The 18,880-nt window shown below is 35.3% G+C and overlaps 3 protein-coding genes across 11 annotated transcripts; all 3 read right to left on the reverse strand.

The window, feature by feature from the left end:
• Nucleotides 1-569: 569 nt before the first annotated feature.
• On the reverse strand, nucleotides 570-11,816 carry LOC111497730. 9 transcript variants are annotated; one of them, XR_002720659.1, is made up of 23 exons: nucleotides 11,609-11,816; nucleotides 11,376-11,517; nucleotides 10,961-11,123; nucleotides 10,600-10,674; nucleotides 9,188-9,303; nucleotides 8,863-8,977; nucleotides 8,382-8,510; nucleotides 7,838-7,885; nucleotides 7,487-7,635; nucleotides 7,192-7,388; nucleotides 6,779-7,071; nucleotides 5,458-5,607; nucleotides 4,974-5,336; nucleotides 4,703-4,852; nucleotides 4,519-4,594; nucleotides 3,646-3,773; nucleotides 3,340-3,540; nucleotides 2,555-2,695; nucleotides 2,349-2,474; nucleotides 1,656-1,862; nucleotides 1,235-1,429; nucleotides 1,063-1,160; nucleotides 570-886 (listed from the first exon to the last, which is right to left on the reverse strand). XR_002720659.1 is itself a non-coding variant. In XM_023148634.1 (22 exons), the coding sequence occupies exons 3-21, from the start codon at nucleotides 11,093-11,095 to the stop codon at nucleotides 1,271-1,273; spliced, it is 2,958 nt and encodes a 985-aa protein (XP_023004402.1). In that variant the 5' UTR covers nucleotides 11,096-11,123; nucleotides 11,376-11,517; nucleotides 11,609-11,816; the 3' UTR covers nucleotides 606-1,160; nucleotides 1,235-1,270. The 9 variants fall into 9 exon arrangements, 6 of the variants coding, with proteins under 6 accessions (XP_023004402.1, XP_023004400.1, XP_023004401.1 ...); XR_002720657.1 differs by having other exon boundaries at nucleotides 1,073-1,429; XR_002720658.1 differs by having other exon boundaries at nucleotides 1,063-1,429.
• Nucleotides 11,817-13,435: 1,619 nt separating this feature from the next.
• Nucleotides 13,436-14,461, reverse strand: LOC111497734 (tetrapyrrole-binding protein, chloroplastic-like). The gene has a single exon (XM_023148648.1). It carries the CDS (start codon nucleotides 14,359-14,361, stop codon nucleotides 13,531-13,533), a length of 831 nt encoding a protein of 276 aa, XP_023004416.1. The 5' UTR covers nucleotides 14,362-14,461; the 3' UTR covers nucleotides 13,436-13,530.
• A 1,430-nt stretch (nucleotides 14,462-15,891) lies between these two features.
• On the reverse strand, nucleotides 15,892-18,382 carry LOC111498019. Its single transcript, XM_023149072.1, has 3 exons — nucleotides 18,196-18,382; nucleotides 16,581-17,044; nucleotides 15,892-16,268 (listed from the first exon to the last, which is right to left on the reverse strand). The coding sequence occupies exons 2-3, from the start codon at nucleotides 17,025-17,027 to the stop codon at nucleotides 16,116-16,118; spliced, it is 600 nt and encodes a 199-aa protein (XP_023004840.1). The 5' UTR covers nucleotides 17,028-17,044; nucleotides 18,196-18,382; the 3' UTR covers nucleotides 15,892-16,115.
• Between the last annotated feature and the right edge of the window lie 498 nt (nucleotides 18,383-18,880).

Raw genomic sequence — 18,880 nt, forward strand, 5'->3', positions numbered from 1 at the left:
TTGAATAGAAAAGGAGGAGGAGGAGGAGGAGGAGGAGGAGGAGGAGGAAGAAGAGAAGATTTGGCTGAATTTCAGGGAAGCGGAATTTGATCGAAATCCGCTTTCCTTCTGTGTTTCTTCTCTTGAAACCGAACGGGTTTTTGAAGGAAACTGGTTGAAAAAGGGAATTTTCTCTATGAAAACCAAAATATTTTAATTTCATTTTTAAATATTCAATTTCTTTTATAAATAATAACAGATGGCTAATTTTTAAAAATAGCTTATAGTTTTTAAATTTTCATTATTCCTTAATTTTAGTTTGTAACTATTTACCGTATTTTTTTAATAATCTAATTACAACTCGGATAATAATGATAAATTATTCCATAATAAATATTGATTGTTGATTTTTAAGGAAATTTTAATATTTGAGATTTAATTATTACATACTCAAATTTATGGACATGATATTTTTAAATTGTATTATTTGAAATTAAATTATTACATGAAATTTATTAACTAAATTTTTAGACAAATCCAGAAATTAATGTTAATTTTTTAAATTTAAAAAAATGAAACTGGTACGATGGTTGATAAGGGTACATGATGTTATTCACAACTGTATATAATATTAAATTTCCTGTTACCCTTCTTTTCATCGCAAAAATTAAATCACTTACAAAAGTTATCATCGAATAAGTTTCTTCAATCTGAGAAGCTTATCCCTCACTCGCATTCGCCTAATCGAGCCGAGCACTACAGGAAAATTTGGTCATGTAGATCTTTGATTTTGTCAACCTCCGGTCAAGCATTCTTCAAACGTCGATCAATCCTTTGAACCCACGAAAATTGTCTATTGTCCTTTTCTTGTTTAGTGAGTTGACCCGAACGGGCGGGCAAAGAAACTCTGAATCACAAGTATTTGAACAATAAAACACGAAAAATACATCCCTAAGAAGAAAGAAACATGAAAATAAATCTCAAGAACATAATTTCCTCTGAATGATGATTTCCAGTTTAGAAAGTATTGTACAAAAAGCAAGGAGAGATACCAGAAATGCATCACTATAGAAATGGACAAACCTTCCCAGACCTTTCCATGAGAGTATCTGAACGACTGCATTACAAAAACCATCTATTCTTGCCAAAGTCACTCTGATGCCGCATTTCGAAAGCATCCTCTGTATAGCAAACTAAATCAAGAATGAAAAAATCGAAAGTGGAATATCGAAGTAGCGAATTCGGGAATACGAACTACAGCCTTTTTAACTCGTTGAATCGTAGCTAAGTTCTAGCATCCAGCAGCCTTCAAGAACTTGTCATATGGACTTGAAGGTGGTAATCTTAAAGAACAGCGACCATATTCATGTGAACAAAGAAAAGGCTGATCCTGTCGTTTGTTCGTGTCCTTGGCGTAATACTTGAGATCATCCGGAACAATTTCCATTGTCTGAAACGGTACGGCCAAGATAATGTTAGTTGTTTTACCGCAACCAATTCGGAAAATTATTCAATGCGACAATCACTTTCTACACCATTGGATGTATGGTGAAACCATAACGTTTAGTTTCTCTCCTACACCGAACAGTATAAAACTACCAGCCACATTATACTAGCCTCGTGAATAATTTTGATATTCTTCTATCAAAGCGTAGAGGGAGAGATAAATTACTCACATTGACAGGTAAAGGAGGATATGAAGTTCCAATTTCACTGGAGAGTACTATCGCCTTCTCTTCCTTTGTTTGCTTGAAACTATGAAGCACTGACATTTTCTCCTGTTTGCACGTTACGAGCGCTTCACATTGACTTTTCATTTGATCGTAAGGAACGGGCGCAGAAGAAGCTTGGTTGCTTGCAACTTGTCTGGCTGTTTCGAGCACCTGCAAATAGTACAGACATCACCGATGGAGCCAATATATCATGCATGTAAATAGAAGATATAGCCACTTGCTATTCTACGTTTCGGTTGATCGAGACATCGCGCTTGATACCATAGAGTAGGTCTTAGCATCTCAAAGTTTTACCACCCACACGGAACGAAAAGTTTAACTCTACAACCCTATTAGTTCACGACTCAAGGACTTTGTAGGGTAACCAGACCTTCATAATGCTAGTGTTTAAGAAAAGCAAAACTGTGTTTGTTGCCAGAGCTGCAGTGCCTCTATTGCTATGTTTAAGGAAATACAGGTTTTATAACCAACATATGCTTCCGATATAGTAGCAATAAAATATCCTACATGTTGGCAGCAAGTAGAACACAACAGAACTAAAGAGTCAGCATAAATTGATAATTGGAAAATAATAAAGTGTTCACTATGGTCCGAATGCTGTGAAATATTTAATGATTAGTGCAAATTTTGTCTTACTGATTCCAAAAGCTGATTGACATTTAAAATGTCGAGGTTACTGATGGAAAGTGATGTTTTACGATCAGACTGGCTTTCGCTTGGCTCAAGGAAGGCTTCGTCGTCTGTAAAAGCAGCAGGCATAACCTGAAAGAAACACATCGTGGTTTTACTGTTCCTCGTTTAAAGGATGATGCCAACTAACGTACAACCTAAACAGGTCTCACCTCGTCGTGGTCAGGAAATGCCAGCTGAGCGAGTGGGGAACATGGATGTGGTGTCTCCATAAATAATGGAGCTCCTAATGGGTATGTCTCATCAGGCAAAAACCCATGTAAGAGCTGCACTCGAATCCTTGATAACTCAGCCTAAAAGAAAATAAAGATCATTAACACAATCTTTGGAAAAGTACTGATTTTATCAACATTAGCAGATAATTAGACTGCTGGAGTTTTCCTCACAACACCTAGGATTGGCCCTCCAGATGTTTTATGGCCATCCATTTCAGGATATAGCTAAAATAGAATCGAAAAAGGCCATCAGGGAGACTTTTGGAGCGTGCGTTTCGTTGATTCCCAGGGGAGTTTCATTGCTAAAGATTCTTGTAACATGTCTCAACTTTTTAGTTTATACCAATCAAATGTGTTTTATTTGAGCTCTCTTGGTATGGTTGGAAAGATGTGCATCTTCCCTCCTAGTACATAATTTCTATTTAAACAATTTAGACTTCCCTCATAATAGTCCTCCCTGTGGTTTATGTTCTTAAGAGTATAAAAGGAGCTTCATCTCCCCAAAGTTATCATTAACCATATTGGGCTTCTAAGCAGGGTTTATATTCCTTGTGAGTCTTGATGATTTTTCCTCTCCCCTAAATTATCATTAATTATAATGTTCTTCATATGCCAATAATACAAAGTTTTTGTTGAACTTCGATATCAATGAAATTTTTGTTTCTCGTGGAAAAAGAAAGGCATTTAAAGAATTTAATCATGAAGTGTATGAGAATCAAGACCTCCGAGAGACTGGCATATTTAATTGTGAAGTGTGAGAGCACATTTTTCTTCAACTGCTGTTCATCTAGTTCAAGTACTGCTAGAAACCTCGATGCAGCAACTTCATCTTCTTCTGACCCGAATGGTACGCTATCCTTTTCGGACCTCACGCGAACAGCCTGCAGCCTGGTATCATTAACCAACTGGAGGTGAGGATCAACCTGTCAGATTCAAAAGTCCAACATGATAATTTTAGCACATATCGGCATGATTATCAAAGTACAATAGAATGTACTAATCCTATTTGACAGGTTCAAAGATTTAACCATTATATTATCTAATGATGCTTTAATGATAGGAGTCAACTCTGGAAGATCGCCCGCCCTGGCTGAAAATAGAAGCATAAACGATGCCAAAGTGAAGATTGACCTTCTGCGAGAGGGTAGTAAACCACCTTCAAATAGGATCACAGAGATATCTGTTAGCACTTCTCTGATAAGAAGAAACTGCTAGTCTATTAAATTAACAAAACAACACTGAGAAATTAAAAAAAAAAAAAGAAAAAAAAGAAAGAAAGAAAGACTCATGAGAGTCCATATAATCAATTTAAAAAATAAATGTGAAAATGGTTGAAAATGTAACACGGGATGCTTTACAGGTAGAAAGAATTCTTTTATGAAATCCCACATTGGTTGGAGAGAAGAACGAAGCATTCTTTATAAGGGTGTGAAAACCTCTCCCTAACAAACGCATTTTAAAAACCTCGAGGAAAAGTCCGGAAGGCAAAGTCCAAAGAGGACAATATCTGCTAGCAGTGGGCTTAGGTCGTCACAACAAGAATGCCAACTAAATAGAAAGTGAAACCAATTCGACTTGAAAGATTCAATCTCGCTATATTCAAAACCCTCTCATGGATGTTCTCTTTCTAATTTGTTTGCTCACTAATTCCATAAATATATTTATACGAATTGAGAGTTTGTTTTGTGTTTAATTTTACTTTGGTGGTTTTCTTTCACTCCAATTGAGAGTTTGTTTTCTTCAGATACTTTTGTATTCTTTTTCAAATTCATATCCTGTTTAAAAAAACAAAACTAAATCCCAAAATTCAGTAGAACATAGGTAGGCACAATAAGATTAAAGGCTACCATTTCCCACATAATGAATAGTTTCCTAATAATTACAAAACAATCTCAGTTTACCTTTTTGATCCACAGCAATACTACGAAGGGAAAACGCCAGCTGAAAACATCGTACCAAAGCCATGTGACTTGAAGTCTGTTAAGATCACCACCACTTAGCAATTCTTTTCACAAATCAGCACTTGAGTAAACTCCCAAGACCAGACAAACTAAATTATCAAATAAATTTATCTAAAGAATTCACCTTAGATCTGGTAAATAGCAAAACAATGCTATAACTGTGGGCCATAGCCTCAAAATTTGCAGGTGTATTATCCGCATATGTAGCTTGGATCCATAATGACGAGAGCAGGAGACTCGATTGGTGACTGCTTAAACGGAGGGAAGCCAACTTCTGAAAATTTCAAACATATGACTTTAGTTTCCCCACATTATTTAACGCTTCCCCAAACCATTTAATATATTTTGAGCACTTGATGGGTAATATCATAGGATAAGTATTTAGAGCTTCATACATTTTTTCCCTCGCTGGAACTATGATTGAATTTGGAGGATTCACAACTAGATGGATGTGTTGCAGATTCCTCGGAAATGGACTCTGTTGCTTTACATTCTTCCCTTCTCTCCCCATTCATGGGTTCTGATGCATGTTTGTCTTCATCCTTAAAGGAGGAACTTCCACCATTCATTTTTTGTGTTGCACTGCCAAATGGTAACCAAGAAACAGTTTCTGAGGAAACCATTTTCGGTTCCATCCTAGGACACTTAATGGACGGCATAAGCACTATAGAGAAAATGTCATGTGCCCGAACTCGAGTCTCGTGGTCAGGGTGAGCCATTGCTAAAAGCAACTGATGAAATAGAGCATCGGGAAAAACCTGAAAAAAAAAATCAAGATAGACTTGAGATTTTAGGTTTCACAAGATCATGATATCCAGAAGCTATACATGTATCTGAAAAACAATTTATGAAAAAAAAAACGGCAGTATGGTTACTTGCCTTATTGTGATATGAAACATTTGGAATAGAAGCCACAATCATTGCAGTCTGATAAACTGCAGAGATTGTTGCTCGAGCTGAAATAGTATTATTTGTAACATTCTCCATCACAACAGCTAGCATATCTAGTATGGGTCCCGCATCTCCAACCTGTTAGTTTCAAATGGTTTTAGTGAAAAACAATTTAGTAAGAAAAACCACAGTCCCTCCAGCATGAAGCAATGCGGACAAGCTATTTCCTACAGTATTTTACTGAAGTCCAAAATTTCTATTGGCAGATTTGCTTAATACATTTGATTGGGATTTTTACTTGATATCCACAGTTTTAATAACCACTTAAAGAATGTTTAGAAACTTCAATATCCATGATGATAGAAGAATATGAATTTGTTTATTTATATTTATTGAAAGGAAGTTGGTGTATTTAACAATTTCCCACGTCATATGGATGAGAAAACGAGGCATGAGCAAAGATAGGGGCAACGAGCAGACATGAGTATCAGAGATAGGCTTGTTGAAGGGCCGGGTAGGGCCCAAAGAGGAAATAAAACAAAGCAAAGAGAGGAAAAGATTAACAAATACATACTCAAGTGCCCAGTCACAGCAAATCAAATAATTGAAAAGTAAAACAAAGAACCCACATTCAGAGGGATGACTGAAGAGAAACAGGAGAAAAGACCAACAAAAAGATAAATCAGTAATTAAACACCATTTAGATTAAGAAAATGAAAGCATTATAGAGAACCAACATTCAAGGGATAATTTAAGACAAATTATTTTGAGTTCTATAGCCATAAAACAAATTTCAATAGATTTTTGTAGAATTAGATATAAAAACACTGTACTAGGAGACCACATGGCCTGCCATAAGTTCTGAGACAAAAGGGGTTATGCAAAGACCATGCAGCAATAAAACTATAAATATTAGCTGCAGCCAAAATGGAATGCATAAGGAATTTGTGAAAAATACCACTATTATGCAAGGGAAAACAATGGTGACGATTTGACGTGTACACGTCTTACAAATTTCAATTATTATTTTTATCTAATCTTGTAAGGATCCTACGAATAAGTGATCTAAGATATCTAACAAATGTTTCAATGTACATCAGTATGACAATATATGAAAAACCAAATATTCATACATGGCTGAAGAGCTTTGTATGAAAAACCTAACAGATAGCTGAATATTTCGGTACTCTCTGCAAAAAATATGCCATAAATGAACAAATTTTGGGGTTTATTTCACCATTTCCTGCCAAACTCAATCACATCCAATTATCAGAATAAACGTGAAAAAGAAAAGAAAAAAAAAAATAACCTTCTTTGAGAGCTGAGAAATGCAGGTTTCCAATGCCATCTGAAGTTGGGTACTCCGTTTATCTGTGTCGTGTCCAGTGCTGGATGCTTCAAATAAACATAGAATGCACTTTCGTAGATGTTTTATCAAATCAGTGATAGCCCCAATAATAGTAACGGAGGCTTGCGGCTTTGCATTTTGAGCAAGTTGTGTAGTTACATTGATAATATCTAGTTGAATCTGAGGCTTTTTTATAATGCTTTTATGATCCAAGTGCTTGACAAGAATCGAAAACAAAAGATGCGAGTTGTCTCCTGGTAGCATGGGGACAAAGTTCCACCCAAAAGGGGGAAAATTTTTAGCAATGGACGAAAGTCAACAGTAAAATAATTGCTAAAAGAAACATATATGGGCAATAGAATTTTGAATATAACCTGATTCATCCATAAGAGATTGCATAAATGTCAACACCGAGCAGGCGAGTCCCTTTTCTAAGGACCATTGATTTTCAGTATCAAAATGATGAAACAGAGGTTCAAACACACGCCTGACGGTTGTAGCTTCCTTTGCCAATTTAGCCATATTACACAAGCAAACTCTAGACCAATAAGAAGGGTTCTTCTGATCATCCCTGTGAAAATGGTGGATGATATAAGAAATGGGACCATAGATCATTTCCAAAAAATAATAAATGAACCAATTGAAATATCAAAATTACGAAGAACTTACGTTTCAGTTTCCATTTTGCTCAAATGATTAAACGAAGAAACCTTTCCATCAACATCTAACATAGAAGAGCTGTCGTCTTTTACTGTCTGTTGTCCTTCAATGGAATATTGCACATCTACTACATAGTTCTCCAAAACCACTGATATGATCTATTTTTAGACAAGTTAGTAAAAGTCTTATTAGCATCCGATCCCAAGTCTGACCACAAAAAAGAACCACCTTAGAAATTTTTCAAAAAAAGGTCAAATACTTTGACGCCCTTAGTATTTCTAGGAAAATTAAAATAAATAAATATATATATATATATAATAAATAATAAAAAAAAGTCAACAAGATTAAGAGACTGCTCACATTGTCAAAGTCCATTGAGATATGAGACTGCTCGCCCATGAACAATATCTAGAAAAATAATTTTTAAAAATGCATCAGAAAATTATCTTGACCAAGAAAATAAATGGACTAATGAATTAATAGGGAAAAAGAAAGAGGCAAAAATAACCAGTAAAAATGACCATCAATCATCAGGTCTCCTAAGATGAGCATAATCCAAGAAAGGAATAATTCTATTATGGTGAACATGCAAGACAAATTTGATATACCATCAATCTCAATCATCACATTTCATAAGAGAAACAGAATACAAGAAGAGTACAACTCTAGAAAGGTGAATAACGCATTGACACAAATTTGATAAACTATCAGATAGAAGGGATTTTGAGAATCAAATATAAGAAAGGTCTTGGCAGTAACCCATTATAACCACATCAAATTTAATAACCATGGATGAAGATGGCAAATCAATGATGAAAAGAAAGTTGTGCACAAATAGATTTACGAGCATCTATAATATTAGCATCAGATATTGAGAGAGAGAGAGAGAAGGAGATAGTAATACCATAGAAGCTAGAGTTTGGAGTCCAGCTGATCGCAAATGAGGTGCCTTGTCATCACTCTCACCTTCTATAGCCACTTCGCAAAGTTTTGGAATGATGCCCTCTAAGTTGAACATATATGTACTATCTGTCTACTTTATTTTGATAGTTAGTGTCATATAATCACTAAATTTTTTTAAACGAAAGACAAATTTTTCATTAAGGAAATGAAAAGAGAATAATATACAAAAATAGGGTAGAAGATTAAAAGATGCCATCTTATTTAAAAGAATTTAGAAGTGACTTTTATGATGCAGAAAATTAATCTCATTAAGTTACAAGTGAATACCACGTTTGCAAAGCTTTTTTTCTTACACAGGATGCCAAAAAAAAAAAAAAAAAAAAACCCATTAGCAGGTAAATCACGTAATAACAATTTCGTACGCGTCATAATAACAACATTACATTAGCAATGAAACTTCTTAATCTTTATTCTTCAAATACCTGGCGACTTATGAACTCAACAAGAATATTGCAACCAAGAATCTGCATATCATCATGCCGTGTTTGTTCTAAAAGAATTCGAGAAATCCCAATTAAGCTACTAGCATATAGTGGCCTGCAAGAGTTGAAGTGTTTAGGTAAATGACATGCAGAGAGCCTGGTTTCTTGAAACATCAAAGAACATGTTTTCCAAGCCTTGATGACGTGTATAATTTTATTCAATGCTCACATTTCTAATAGTAATTCAGTAATAAAGTGGTACTCAGAAGTCCTAAAACGAAAGATTCTAGTTAAATTGCAACATGATTTAGTAAATCAAACTCACATCTGATCTTTGCACATCAATAGTAGTTTTCTGTAAACACAAATTACGATTTTCACAGATCCAAAATTCTCATTCCGCAAATCTTTGTAACATCGTTGCTCCAGGTGTTCGGTAATCTACAAAGACAAAAGCAGAGAATGAGAGAAAGAGAAAATGATCCACTTCCTCCAAATAAGAAATCTTATTGAATCTCAAACAGCTTCCTCAAAAGAATAGGAAAAATAAAAATTGCATTGGTACACAACTTAGCTGGAGCTTTTAATATACAAGTTTAGTGCGTATAGTGAATACAGAGAAAACAAAGTTTCTTCTAGAAAATCCATTCAAAAAAATTAAAAACACAGCCCAAAAGGTAGACAATAGAGCCTTCAAAAGGAAATTACAAGAAGGGGCACTAGCTGTTAAGAGTTAGAAACAAAAGACACCACTTAAAAAATTCAATATGCAATCTCAAAGGGACAAAGGGAAGCATGAAGCGAACCAAATTCTAAAGCTCCTTTAAAGAGGCCATTGTACAAACAAAAATCCTTCTCTTCTTTCCAATCAAATATACTACAAGATAGTCAAAACACCCACTTGTTATTGAAACCTCTAATTGTAAAAAGGTGGGAACAAGAGTAACTTCTACCAACATAGTGCAACATGACTCACATGTTGTCTTCCAAACAATATGATCAAAATATTAATCTTATAAAAGATGCACCACTGAGGCCTAAGCACTAAAGAGAGACTTCTAGACAAAATTTGTGTCTTTGTGGTGTTGATTCTCCCCAGAACAACAAACCTAGACAATATTTGAACTTTCTTTGAGGTTTTAGGTTTTAACCTCCCAGAGCTTAGAAAGGAAAGAGGAATGAACCCAGTCGGGTAAAGAAACAAGGCAAACAAAAATAGTTTTACCTTACTTCACAAACTTTATATATATCTCCATGATCCATCTTTCAAATCGCTGTTGCTAATTTATTTTTCACAGTGAAGTGTTGACTTCTTCTTTAAAAAGTCAATGTTTTTTTTTAATGAGTTCAACAACATATAGGAGTGGGGATTTGAAACTCTAATGTTTTCTTCGAGGATATATTTTCCTAACTAGTTGAGTTATGCCCATATTGATACTTTAAAAATCAATTGTAAGAGTAACATGTCTAAAAAGTTCTTGTGACTCTAGCAGTATGCATCATACTTCGGTGAAAATCATCATGGAAAGTAGACAAAAAAGGTTTCTTGTATGTAGGTAGCCTGCTGCATATTTGTGTAGTTTGTATACGAATATTTCATAATCGGAAAACTAATCCAAAGATTCAGAAAATTCTAATTGCAAAATTCATCAAGAAGTTACAATGGCCTTTGCTTAATGACAGAAGATGTCAAGTATGACAATAGGAAAAAATAAATGAAACGAAAAAAAAAATTACCTTGGGAATACGCAACGGGTTCTTTGAAGCATAGTCACAGAGCTTAGAAATTTTTCTATCGTCTGGTTCAGCATTCTAGCAGATGTAAATGTAAAATAAAAAACATAAAAGTTTAAATGTAATCGGCAGTAAACCAAGAATAAAGAAACTATACAACACGGTAACTTCATCTTTTCGTACCAATGCATAATTCAAGAAAACTCTTGTTATTGCCAAAGTCAGTGTCATTTAACTGATTAATTGTTATAATCAAAGTTAAACCACGTTTATTTGCTCAATTCACAACTCCACAACTCTTACCTCAATCCAAATTGTTCTAAGACTAGCGAGATAGACATAAACTTTACAGGGAAAGACTCACCTGATTACGAGGAAGTATATCGGCAAGAAACTTCTTGTATCGTTTCACAGGCTGTCTCGACCTCGCCCGCATAGAAGGACAGAAGAAACAGAAGCTACCACAGGCAGGAACAACCCGCCTAGACATAACCCCCATGTTTTCTCCAGAAATTCAAACCTCCTCTCTGAAAGTCCACACAGAGAATGTCACAAACTCAAACACAATATATAAAAGCAACTCATGATACTGCAATTCAAGACATCCAAAGAAGAATTAAGTTCAAAAGTCATAGAATACTGTCAGTATGAAACAGCTAATGTATGAGCTATTATCATGAGTTCATATACACCCTTAATCTTACAAGTCAAATTCATCCCCATTTCAAAAACCGGCAATGAACTGTGATGAATTATTGGACCAGAGAGTGAGATCTTACCGAACTGAAGAGAAGCTCAAATAAGTTTATGCACCAATAAGAAATCGAACTCTTCAATTCGGAATTGCGATCAAGCTGCTGCAGCCGTGATCTATAGCACCCTGAAGAAAAATCTTCCAAAATTTTCAACGAATTTCGAAACCTAGAATTCGTCAGTTCAGAAAATTAACAAAAATCATAGAAATTAAAGAACAATAAGAACACCAGGATTGAATTAGGAGTAGAATCATTACCAGAGATGGCGCAATGGGGCGGAAGAGATAGAAATCTAAAATCTTCCCCCCACCACGGGGAGTGTCCAACTATAATCAATCAAAATTTTCCCCTCTTGCAAAGCAATAATGGCGAGATAAAAAAAAAAAAAAGAAAAAGAAGAAAAATGAAATGAAATTCGGAAAAAAAAAAAATAATGTGGAAATGACAAAGTCCCAAACGTCCCCGGAAATTAAGGGATCGAAATGTTCTTCTTTTTTTTCCTTTTTATTTTTTATTTTTTATCTTTTTCTACGGAAAAAAATGTTTTAAATTCTTTAAATTAAATATATATTGCTTTTATTTACCCAATTTTATGGTCAATTATTTGTACTTTTTCATATTATATACGCCGAAATGTTTTTGTTTTGTAATATAATATTACAAAAAAAATTATATTCTCTTTTACCTTAAAAAAAAAAAATTCAAACTTTAAAATTTGATATTATATTTTATATATATCCATACCTAAGGTTATATATTGTGAGCGGGTTGTACTCTCTTGCTGGTTTATACAATGTATCTTTTAAAAATCTCTCTCTACTCTTGTTTTCTAAAACCTTCTCTTAAATCGAGGCTAGAGGCTCGAGCATATGTCACTTAGCCGTAGGCGACGCAAGAACGAATTGACTTAACTCACTTGTCGTTGGAAAGTAAGTGTCGCACAATCGCAAGTCCGCTGACATAAAGAGTGCGATTGTGATAAGTGGTAGTCAACTTCTCCCTACCCAATGTTATATACTGTGAACTGTTATTGTTACTCTCTTGCTTGCTTATACGTCTCTTTCAAAAATCTCTTTATGCCCTCGTTTATATATATAAAGCTCTACTAATTTAAGTAATTACATTGAGTATTTTTCACGTATTAAATACTATGTTTTAATATTAAATTTTTTTTTTTTTTTTTTTTATAAAATTTATTTGGATAGAATGTTATATTATACCATTTCTTATGAATATATCATTAGATTTATTAGAATGATTCTATTTTTTTAATAAAATTATATTGAAAATTTGAAATTATTCCTTAAAAATATTAGTAGCTGCGGCCCGTGGTGTGTTTGACGATTGTTGCATAAAAGTCGTGAAAAAGAAACAGTTGCAAACGACTAGCAGTATTTTTAACGACCATAGCATAAAAAGTCGTGCGAAAAAAAATAAGTAACAAATAGAGTGAAATTGGTAGCACGGAAAAGAAGAAGAGTTGATACATATTTGCTGGAGACCACAAACTTGTGAATCCGTATCGTGGGACATAAGTTTCGTGACACTACATGACAAAAATTTGCATTCACATGTTACCTCATATAAGTTATGTACAACCTCACACAGAAGACACAAGAGGACAACGCATCATGACACTCATCAATCTTGGCGTAAACGTGGTCGGATGGACGCTACTCGAGGGTCGCCTATTATCTATCTTGCGTGGGAAGTTACAACCTACGCTCAGTAAAGTCACGACACTCTCCCTTAACCTAGTAATCATTCTCGATGTTTTTTTAGCACAAATGGTAATCACTAGACAGAGATTCATTTAATTACTGGTACACATATACTTAAAAAAATGCAATTAAAAATATTACCCTTTTATATTTTACTTAATCATAAATTAAAATAAAATTAAAATTATATTGCAGACATAAATTCCAAAATTATAATTTTGCATTTTTTTGATATAAATTTAGAGTAGAAAATGATATAATTACCAACAAATTTCATTTTTATTATTTAAAATATACTTACCACTGCTGCGCTGTATCCGAGAGAGAGAGAGAGGGAGGGAGGGAGGAGAGAGAAAGCCAGAATGAAGAACAAAATCAACCGAATTCATTCCAAATCGAAGCAACCCAGTTGCGAATTCTGTGTCAATTCCAATGGGTTCGCTCCAAAATCTCCAATTTCAAAAGCTGTAATCCCTTTTGAAAAGCCTGTCACTCATCGATTTCAACCCCTTCTTCAACCCTCCAATGGCGTCCTCTGCAACTTTTTCTTCCCTTTTTTCTTCAGTTTCTCCTTCAATGGCGTCCCCAAATGCCGGATGGCTCAGAATTTTACTCATCAACTGCGTCCCTCTCAAGGCATTTGTCAATGGAAGATGTCCCTCCGGCGTCTCCTCCGTCAGCTCCCAAATGAACTCCGTCGGAAATGCTCTGTAATTGTACTGCTCTATTTCGGTGTCCAGTTTCTTCATCCATCCAAGTTTCTTGAACAGCTTCGTGAAATCTCCGTTCATTTTCTCGAATATCCGTTTCTGTACGCTGTACCCGAATTTCCCGTCGCTGTATTTCTGCCAGAGGTCGTCTATGGCTTTCAGATCGTCGGCGGCAATGAATTGTACTTCCGAGAAGTAGACGTAGCCTCGTTTCTGTGCAGCTTCGCCGGCGAGGGCGATCAGAAGCCGGCGAGTCTCCTCATCGGCTTGACGGAAGTTTTTGGCCGTGAGGAGGCGGTCGAGCTCGTCGAAGGAGATGGCTGAGGCGGTGTCAGTGGAGAGAGGGAAGGAACCAGCGGCGGCAGCGGAGAGAGAGGAGGTGGCAATGGCAGTAGCAGTCGCAGTGGCAGTGCCAGTGGTGGCGGCGGTGGGGGTTGGTTTGAGGTAAAGAGAGGTGGAGGGGAGAGGGGTGGAAGAGACATTAGGGTGGTGGAGGCGGCGGCGGCGGAGAGAGTGACGGAAAGATGGGAGAGACTGGGAAGCTGCCATGGGGGAGAGATAGAGGGAGAGTGTGGGCATGAAGAATTGAGAATTGGGGTTTTGATAGATAAGGAATTAGTGGAAAGGGGAAAAAANATAGAGCTTCTCATCAAAAGGGATTCAATTGAGGCTTTTGATTGGTTGGTTAAGGGTGAGGGTTGGATTTTTCTCTCTCTACAATATTCAATCTTCATGTATATATATATATATATGTGTATATAAATATATATATGTATTTCTAGTTTAGGAACATTTATTTTCGATAATAAAACAACTACCCTACGAAATAAAGACCCATTAAAATGGACGTGTTTAATTGTGGACGAGTTCGAGTTCAAGTAGGACGGAAAATAGAAGAGAGAGGATAGAAATTTTTGATGGAAAATGGGAAATAGAGGATAGAGATTTTTTCAGCTAAGTAGCTAAACCGAGACGTGAATGGAGATTACATTTTCTGTCCCCGACCTCACCCGCTCACTTTTATATATATATATATATATATAATCTTAATGAATAAATAATATAATATATATTTTTAAGTGGGAAACTATACACCATCATAGAAATTTGATTTTCAACGTTGATATTATGGAACGATCTTTTAAACCACTATCCATTAAGCTAAGAACGTGTTAAAATCGGGCGACCTTTAATCTAGTTTTCACACTAATAGATATATCTAATAGTTTATCGGTTTAATCAATTTTACTTATTAATGTTAAATTTCTATGACTATGGAGTTGAAAATAAATTGCCTAAAAATCATCTTAAATACAAGATAAAAATCTAACAAGTACCCATTAATGTTCATAAAAACTTAGAAGGAATTTTAGAAAATGAAATAAGACATGTAGTATAAATATTTTTAATTAGAACCATTTAGAACTTAGATATGGAAAAGAAAAATACAATTAAATTAAAGTTGAATATATCGTCCCCATTATCAAATTATAACCATTTTCTACATAAATATATTGCACTTATCATTCATTATATAATTAAAAATTATCCTCTTTATCGTTTGATAGAAAAACGATAGATATTCTAACTCTTTTATCTTTAATAGGAGTTCTAGACGAGATATGTTTGCCTTTGGAGTCCTAATCCATCTAAGATATTTTCATGTCACTTCCGAGTTCTATTTGTGAGGAGAGTGAAACTTTTCGAGAAGGTTAAGTTTTTTGTGTGGTAGTATATGCACGAAAGGGTTAATGTTGGTGATTGGATCCTCTCGTAGGGTGCCCAACTTAGTTTGACTCCTTTGTTGTATTCTTTGCAAGAGGTCAATTGTAGACCTCGATCATTTTCTTTGGAGATGTGATGTTGCAAGTGTATGTTTTGTGAGATCAACACAATGTTGAAAGAAGAATGAAACATTCTTTATAAGAGTGAAAATCTCTCCCTAGCAAACGTGTCTTAAAATTTTTAAGGGGAAACCCAAAAAGGAAAACCTAAAGAGGACAATATCTGTTTTTGATGGGCTAGGGTCCTTAAAAATTGGGAGTTGTTTCTTTGGGGTGTTCGACCTATGCCTTTGTCCGTTCTCAAGCTCTTATAGGAATGAATGTCTTTAGATGATTTTAAACCGAAGTCATTTCCCAAACAGGCGTTTTAAAAGAAGAGACAGATCCAAAAGAGTAATAATAGGAGTATTACACTAATTAACTATCCTTCTCCCTCTAAATCACAACAGAATTCTCTAATTAATCTCTATAAGGTCATCTAAGTGATAATTTGTACAAATTTACGTGATCAGGCAATTAGGAGTGCGAAAAAAGCTTCAAAGCATGCAATTAATCATCTGCAACTCGCATATTATAACGCCTTGCTAACCTGCGGGCAGTTCCATCAGTCATTACACCTTCAAGGATCTCATATTTCTTGTAGTTTCCTTTCAGTGCATCTTGCTGCTGCTTTGCAAGCTTCTCCTCTTCCACCAACTGTTGCTGCAAGAGAATGGGAGGAACCTTTGTTAAGAACTATTTAACCATGCTAAATTTCAAGTTCCGTGCCTCAACTTTTAGTCCTACTTTAAAAGTTTTCTAATAGATCCTTGAACTTTCAACATCGTGTCCATTTCATCTTTATAATTTAAAAGTTGCCTCTAAATTTTTAGTTTTGTGTCTTTTATGTCTCGTTGACTCCACCAGTTTAACACCTGAGCGGCACACCAAAGGGTTGATTTCATGGTATAAACGTTAAACCGATGGGAACAATGTATTTTGGGGGGGGGGGGCATGGGATTTTGAAACTCATACCTTCAGCAAGAATGCAGCTTCAGCAACATGCCTCTGAGTAAGACACTTCATTTTCTTTGCCACTTCAAAGTCAGGATCTTCCTTTCCCAACCAGACAAAGCTAATCTTCCTACCAGGCTTTATAGGGCGATCATCGAACATTTCCACTTCGGCAGGGTATGCCCTCACCGGTCTCGGCATTCCAGACATCATGAAAGGGAACTGAGATATCACAGAGATGACAGAATTTGCCTCCTTCGAGTCCTTCATCTCGACTAAAGCACATTGCGAGCTATTAATTGGCTCCGTGAAATTTGGAATAAAATGGACACTGACAACAGTCCCAAACTGATCTAAAGCGGTTCTCAAGACAGGCTCAGTCACTTGGGGGGAGAGATTATCAACATAGACAGTCCGTTTTACCTTTTCCTCAAACTTAGCATATTGTTCATCAGTAGCTGATCCCATCTGGGATGATAAAGAACCTAATATACCCATTAAAGGAGTTAGCATAATTGTTTACTGTAAACTAAGATAATTACAGTATCAAAAAACAACACTAAAGAGTACACTGTATGATTGGAATTTGATTCACCTCAAGGAAATTATTAGATCTTTTAACCAACTAGATGTGCTTAGGTTACTGATACGACAACTTTTATGTAACAGTCCAAACCCACCGCTAACAGATATTATCCGCTTTAGCCCGTTACGTATTGCCATCAGCCTCACAGTTTTAAAACACGTCTACTAAGGAGAAGTTTCTACACCCTTATAAGGAATACTATTTGTAATAGCCTCACAGTTTTACCGCTCACGTCTTTTAGGTTGAAATCATGTCTTATGTGAATAGGTTAACTATTTGTAACTTAGCAATTTATGTCCGTAAACTCTACGCTAGATACTGATCAATCCCAAGGCGGCAACAAACCTACCGGACCTACATTTAATAGTTGGAAAAACTTCATCAGAAGCAAACTTTTGACATGAAGAATGGCCCCATGCTCAAAGGTTACAACCATTTTCTGGATTAACCAAACACTCCTAAGAGGTTGTATAATCTTTTACAGAAAGAAAAGCAAAACAAATCCTTCTTTGTCCCTAATTTCATCTCACAAGATCAAGATTTTGGAGTTTTGAAGTTGGCTGCAACCCAATTAAGATATGCACCCAGGATTAGGCCCAGGCTAAGGCCACACACACACACACACACACACACACACTGATAATCTCAAGCTTGTGAGTGAACTGCATCTAAATGACATCAAAATATTCTACATAAGTGCGCTTCTCTAAACCGATACTACTGTTATTTCCAGAACAAATCATAACCCATCAATCATTTCTTTCCATCTCCATTGTTTTTTTCTCACAATTGCAAGCAATATGAGGCCCATATAGAGTGCAATCAAGTCACCTATCTAAATCAAAACCCATCTCATAGAGACCATTTCGACCCTGTTCATTGTTGTGCTTAAAGCCCAGAAAAACATGGGAAAAAGAATAATAAACACAATATAACGAGATGGCGGCGACTGAATTTAGAAATCACAAGGAGAGAGATTCTCAATGGAGAATAAATCAAAGAAGCCGGTAAAGTAAAGCAGGAAATCAAAGATTAAAGCGTGAATCTTACTAGTCCGAAGAAGAGAAATGAAATGAGCAACGGTGAGCGAGGGGCATGAGCCTGTAGCAGTAGAACAAAAAATGGAGGAGCGGAGCGTGGAGAAATGGAGATGAATTTGATGAAAAAAGGTGGAGGTGGTGGTCTCCTCCAATGGCTGTCAGGGAGGAGAAATGGAATAAAAGTACGCAGAAGAGAACTGAAACGATCCCAACAGAAATTAGGGCTTTATTTATTATTATTATTTTTATAATAATTATATATAAATATAATATTATTTTAAAATTTTAATTTATTATGATTTTATTACTATATACAATACACAATTATTTATGGTTAGATTAGATTGAATTTATTATTTAATAAGGGATGTTCGAGTTAAAAAAATTTACAATCAGAACAAAAAAGATAGACTATAAATGATGAAATTTACACAAAAATGGTCACGAAGCAGGCTAGTGCTATAAACCGCATTCCCGTAAGAACAAAAACGAGTATTTACATTTTTTTTAATCAATTTAAACATAATTCAGCTAGTTAAAAAAATAATATAATTCAACCCATATTTACCCTTTTACTTTATTCGTTGATGCGTCGTTTTATTACCGTTAATTGGATAAAAGGCATATTTTTATACAGCTGGATATTCAATTATTCTTAAAAATGGTAGTAAATATAATTTAGAGAACTAATCCCC

This window comes from Cucurbita maxima, unplaced genomic scaffold (genome assembly GCF_002738345.1).
Source record: "Cucurbita maxima cultivar Rimu unplaced genomic scaffold, Cmax_1.0 Cma_Scf00024, whole genome shotgun sequence".
NCBI lineage: Eukaryota > Viridiplantae > Streptophyta > Magnoliopsida > Cucurbitales > Cucurbitaceae > Cucurbita > Cucurbita maxima.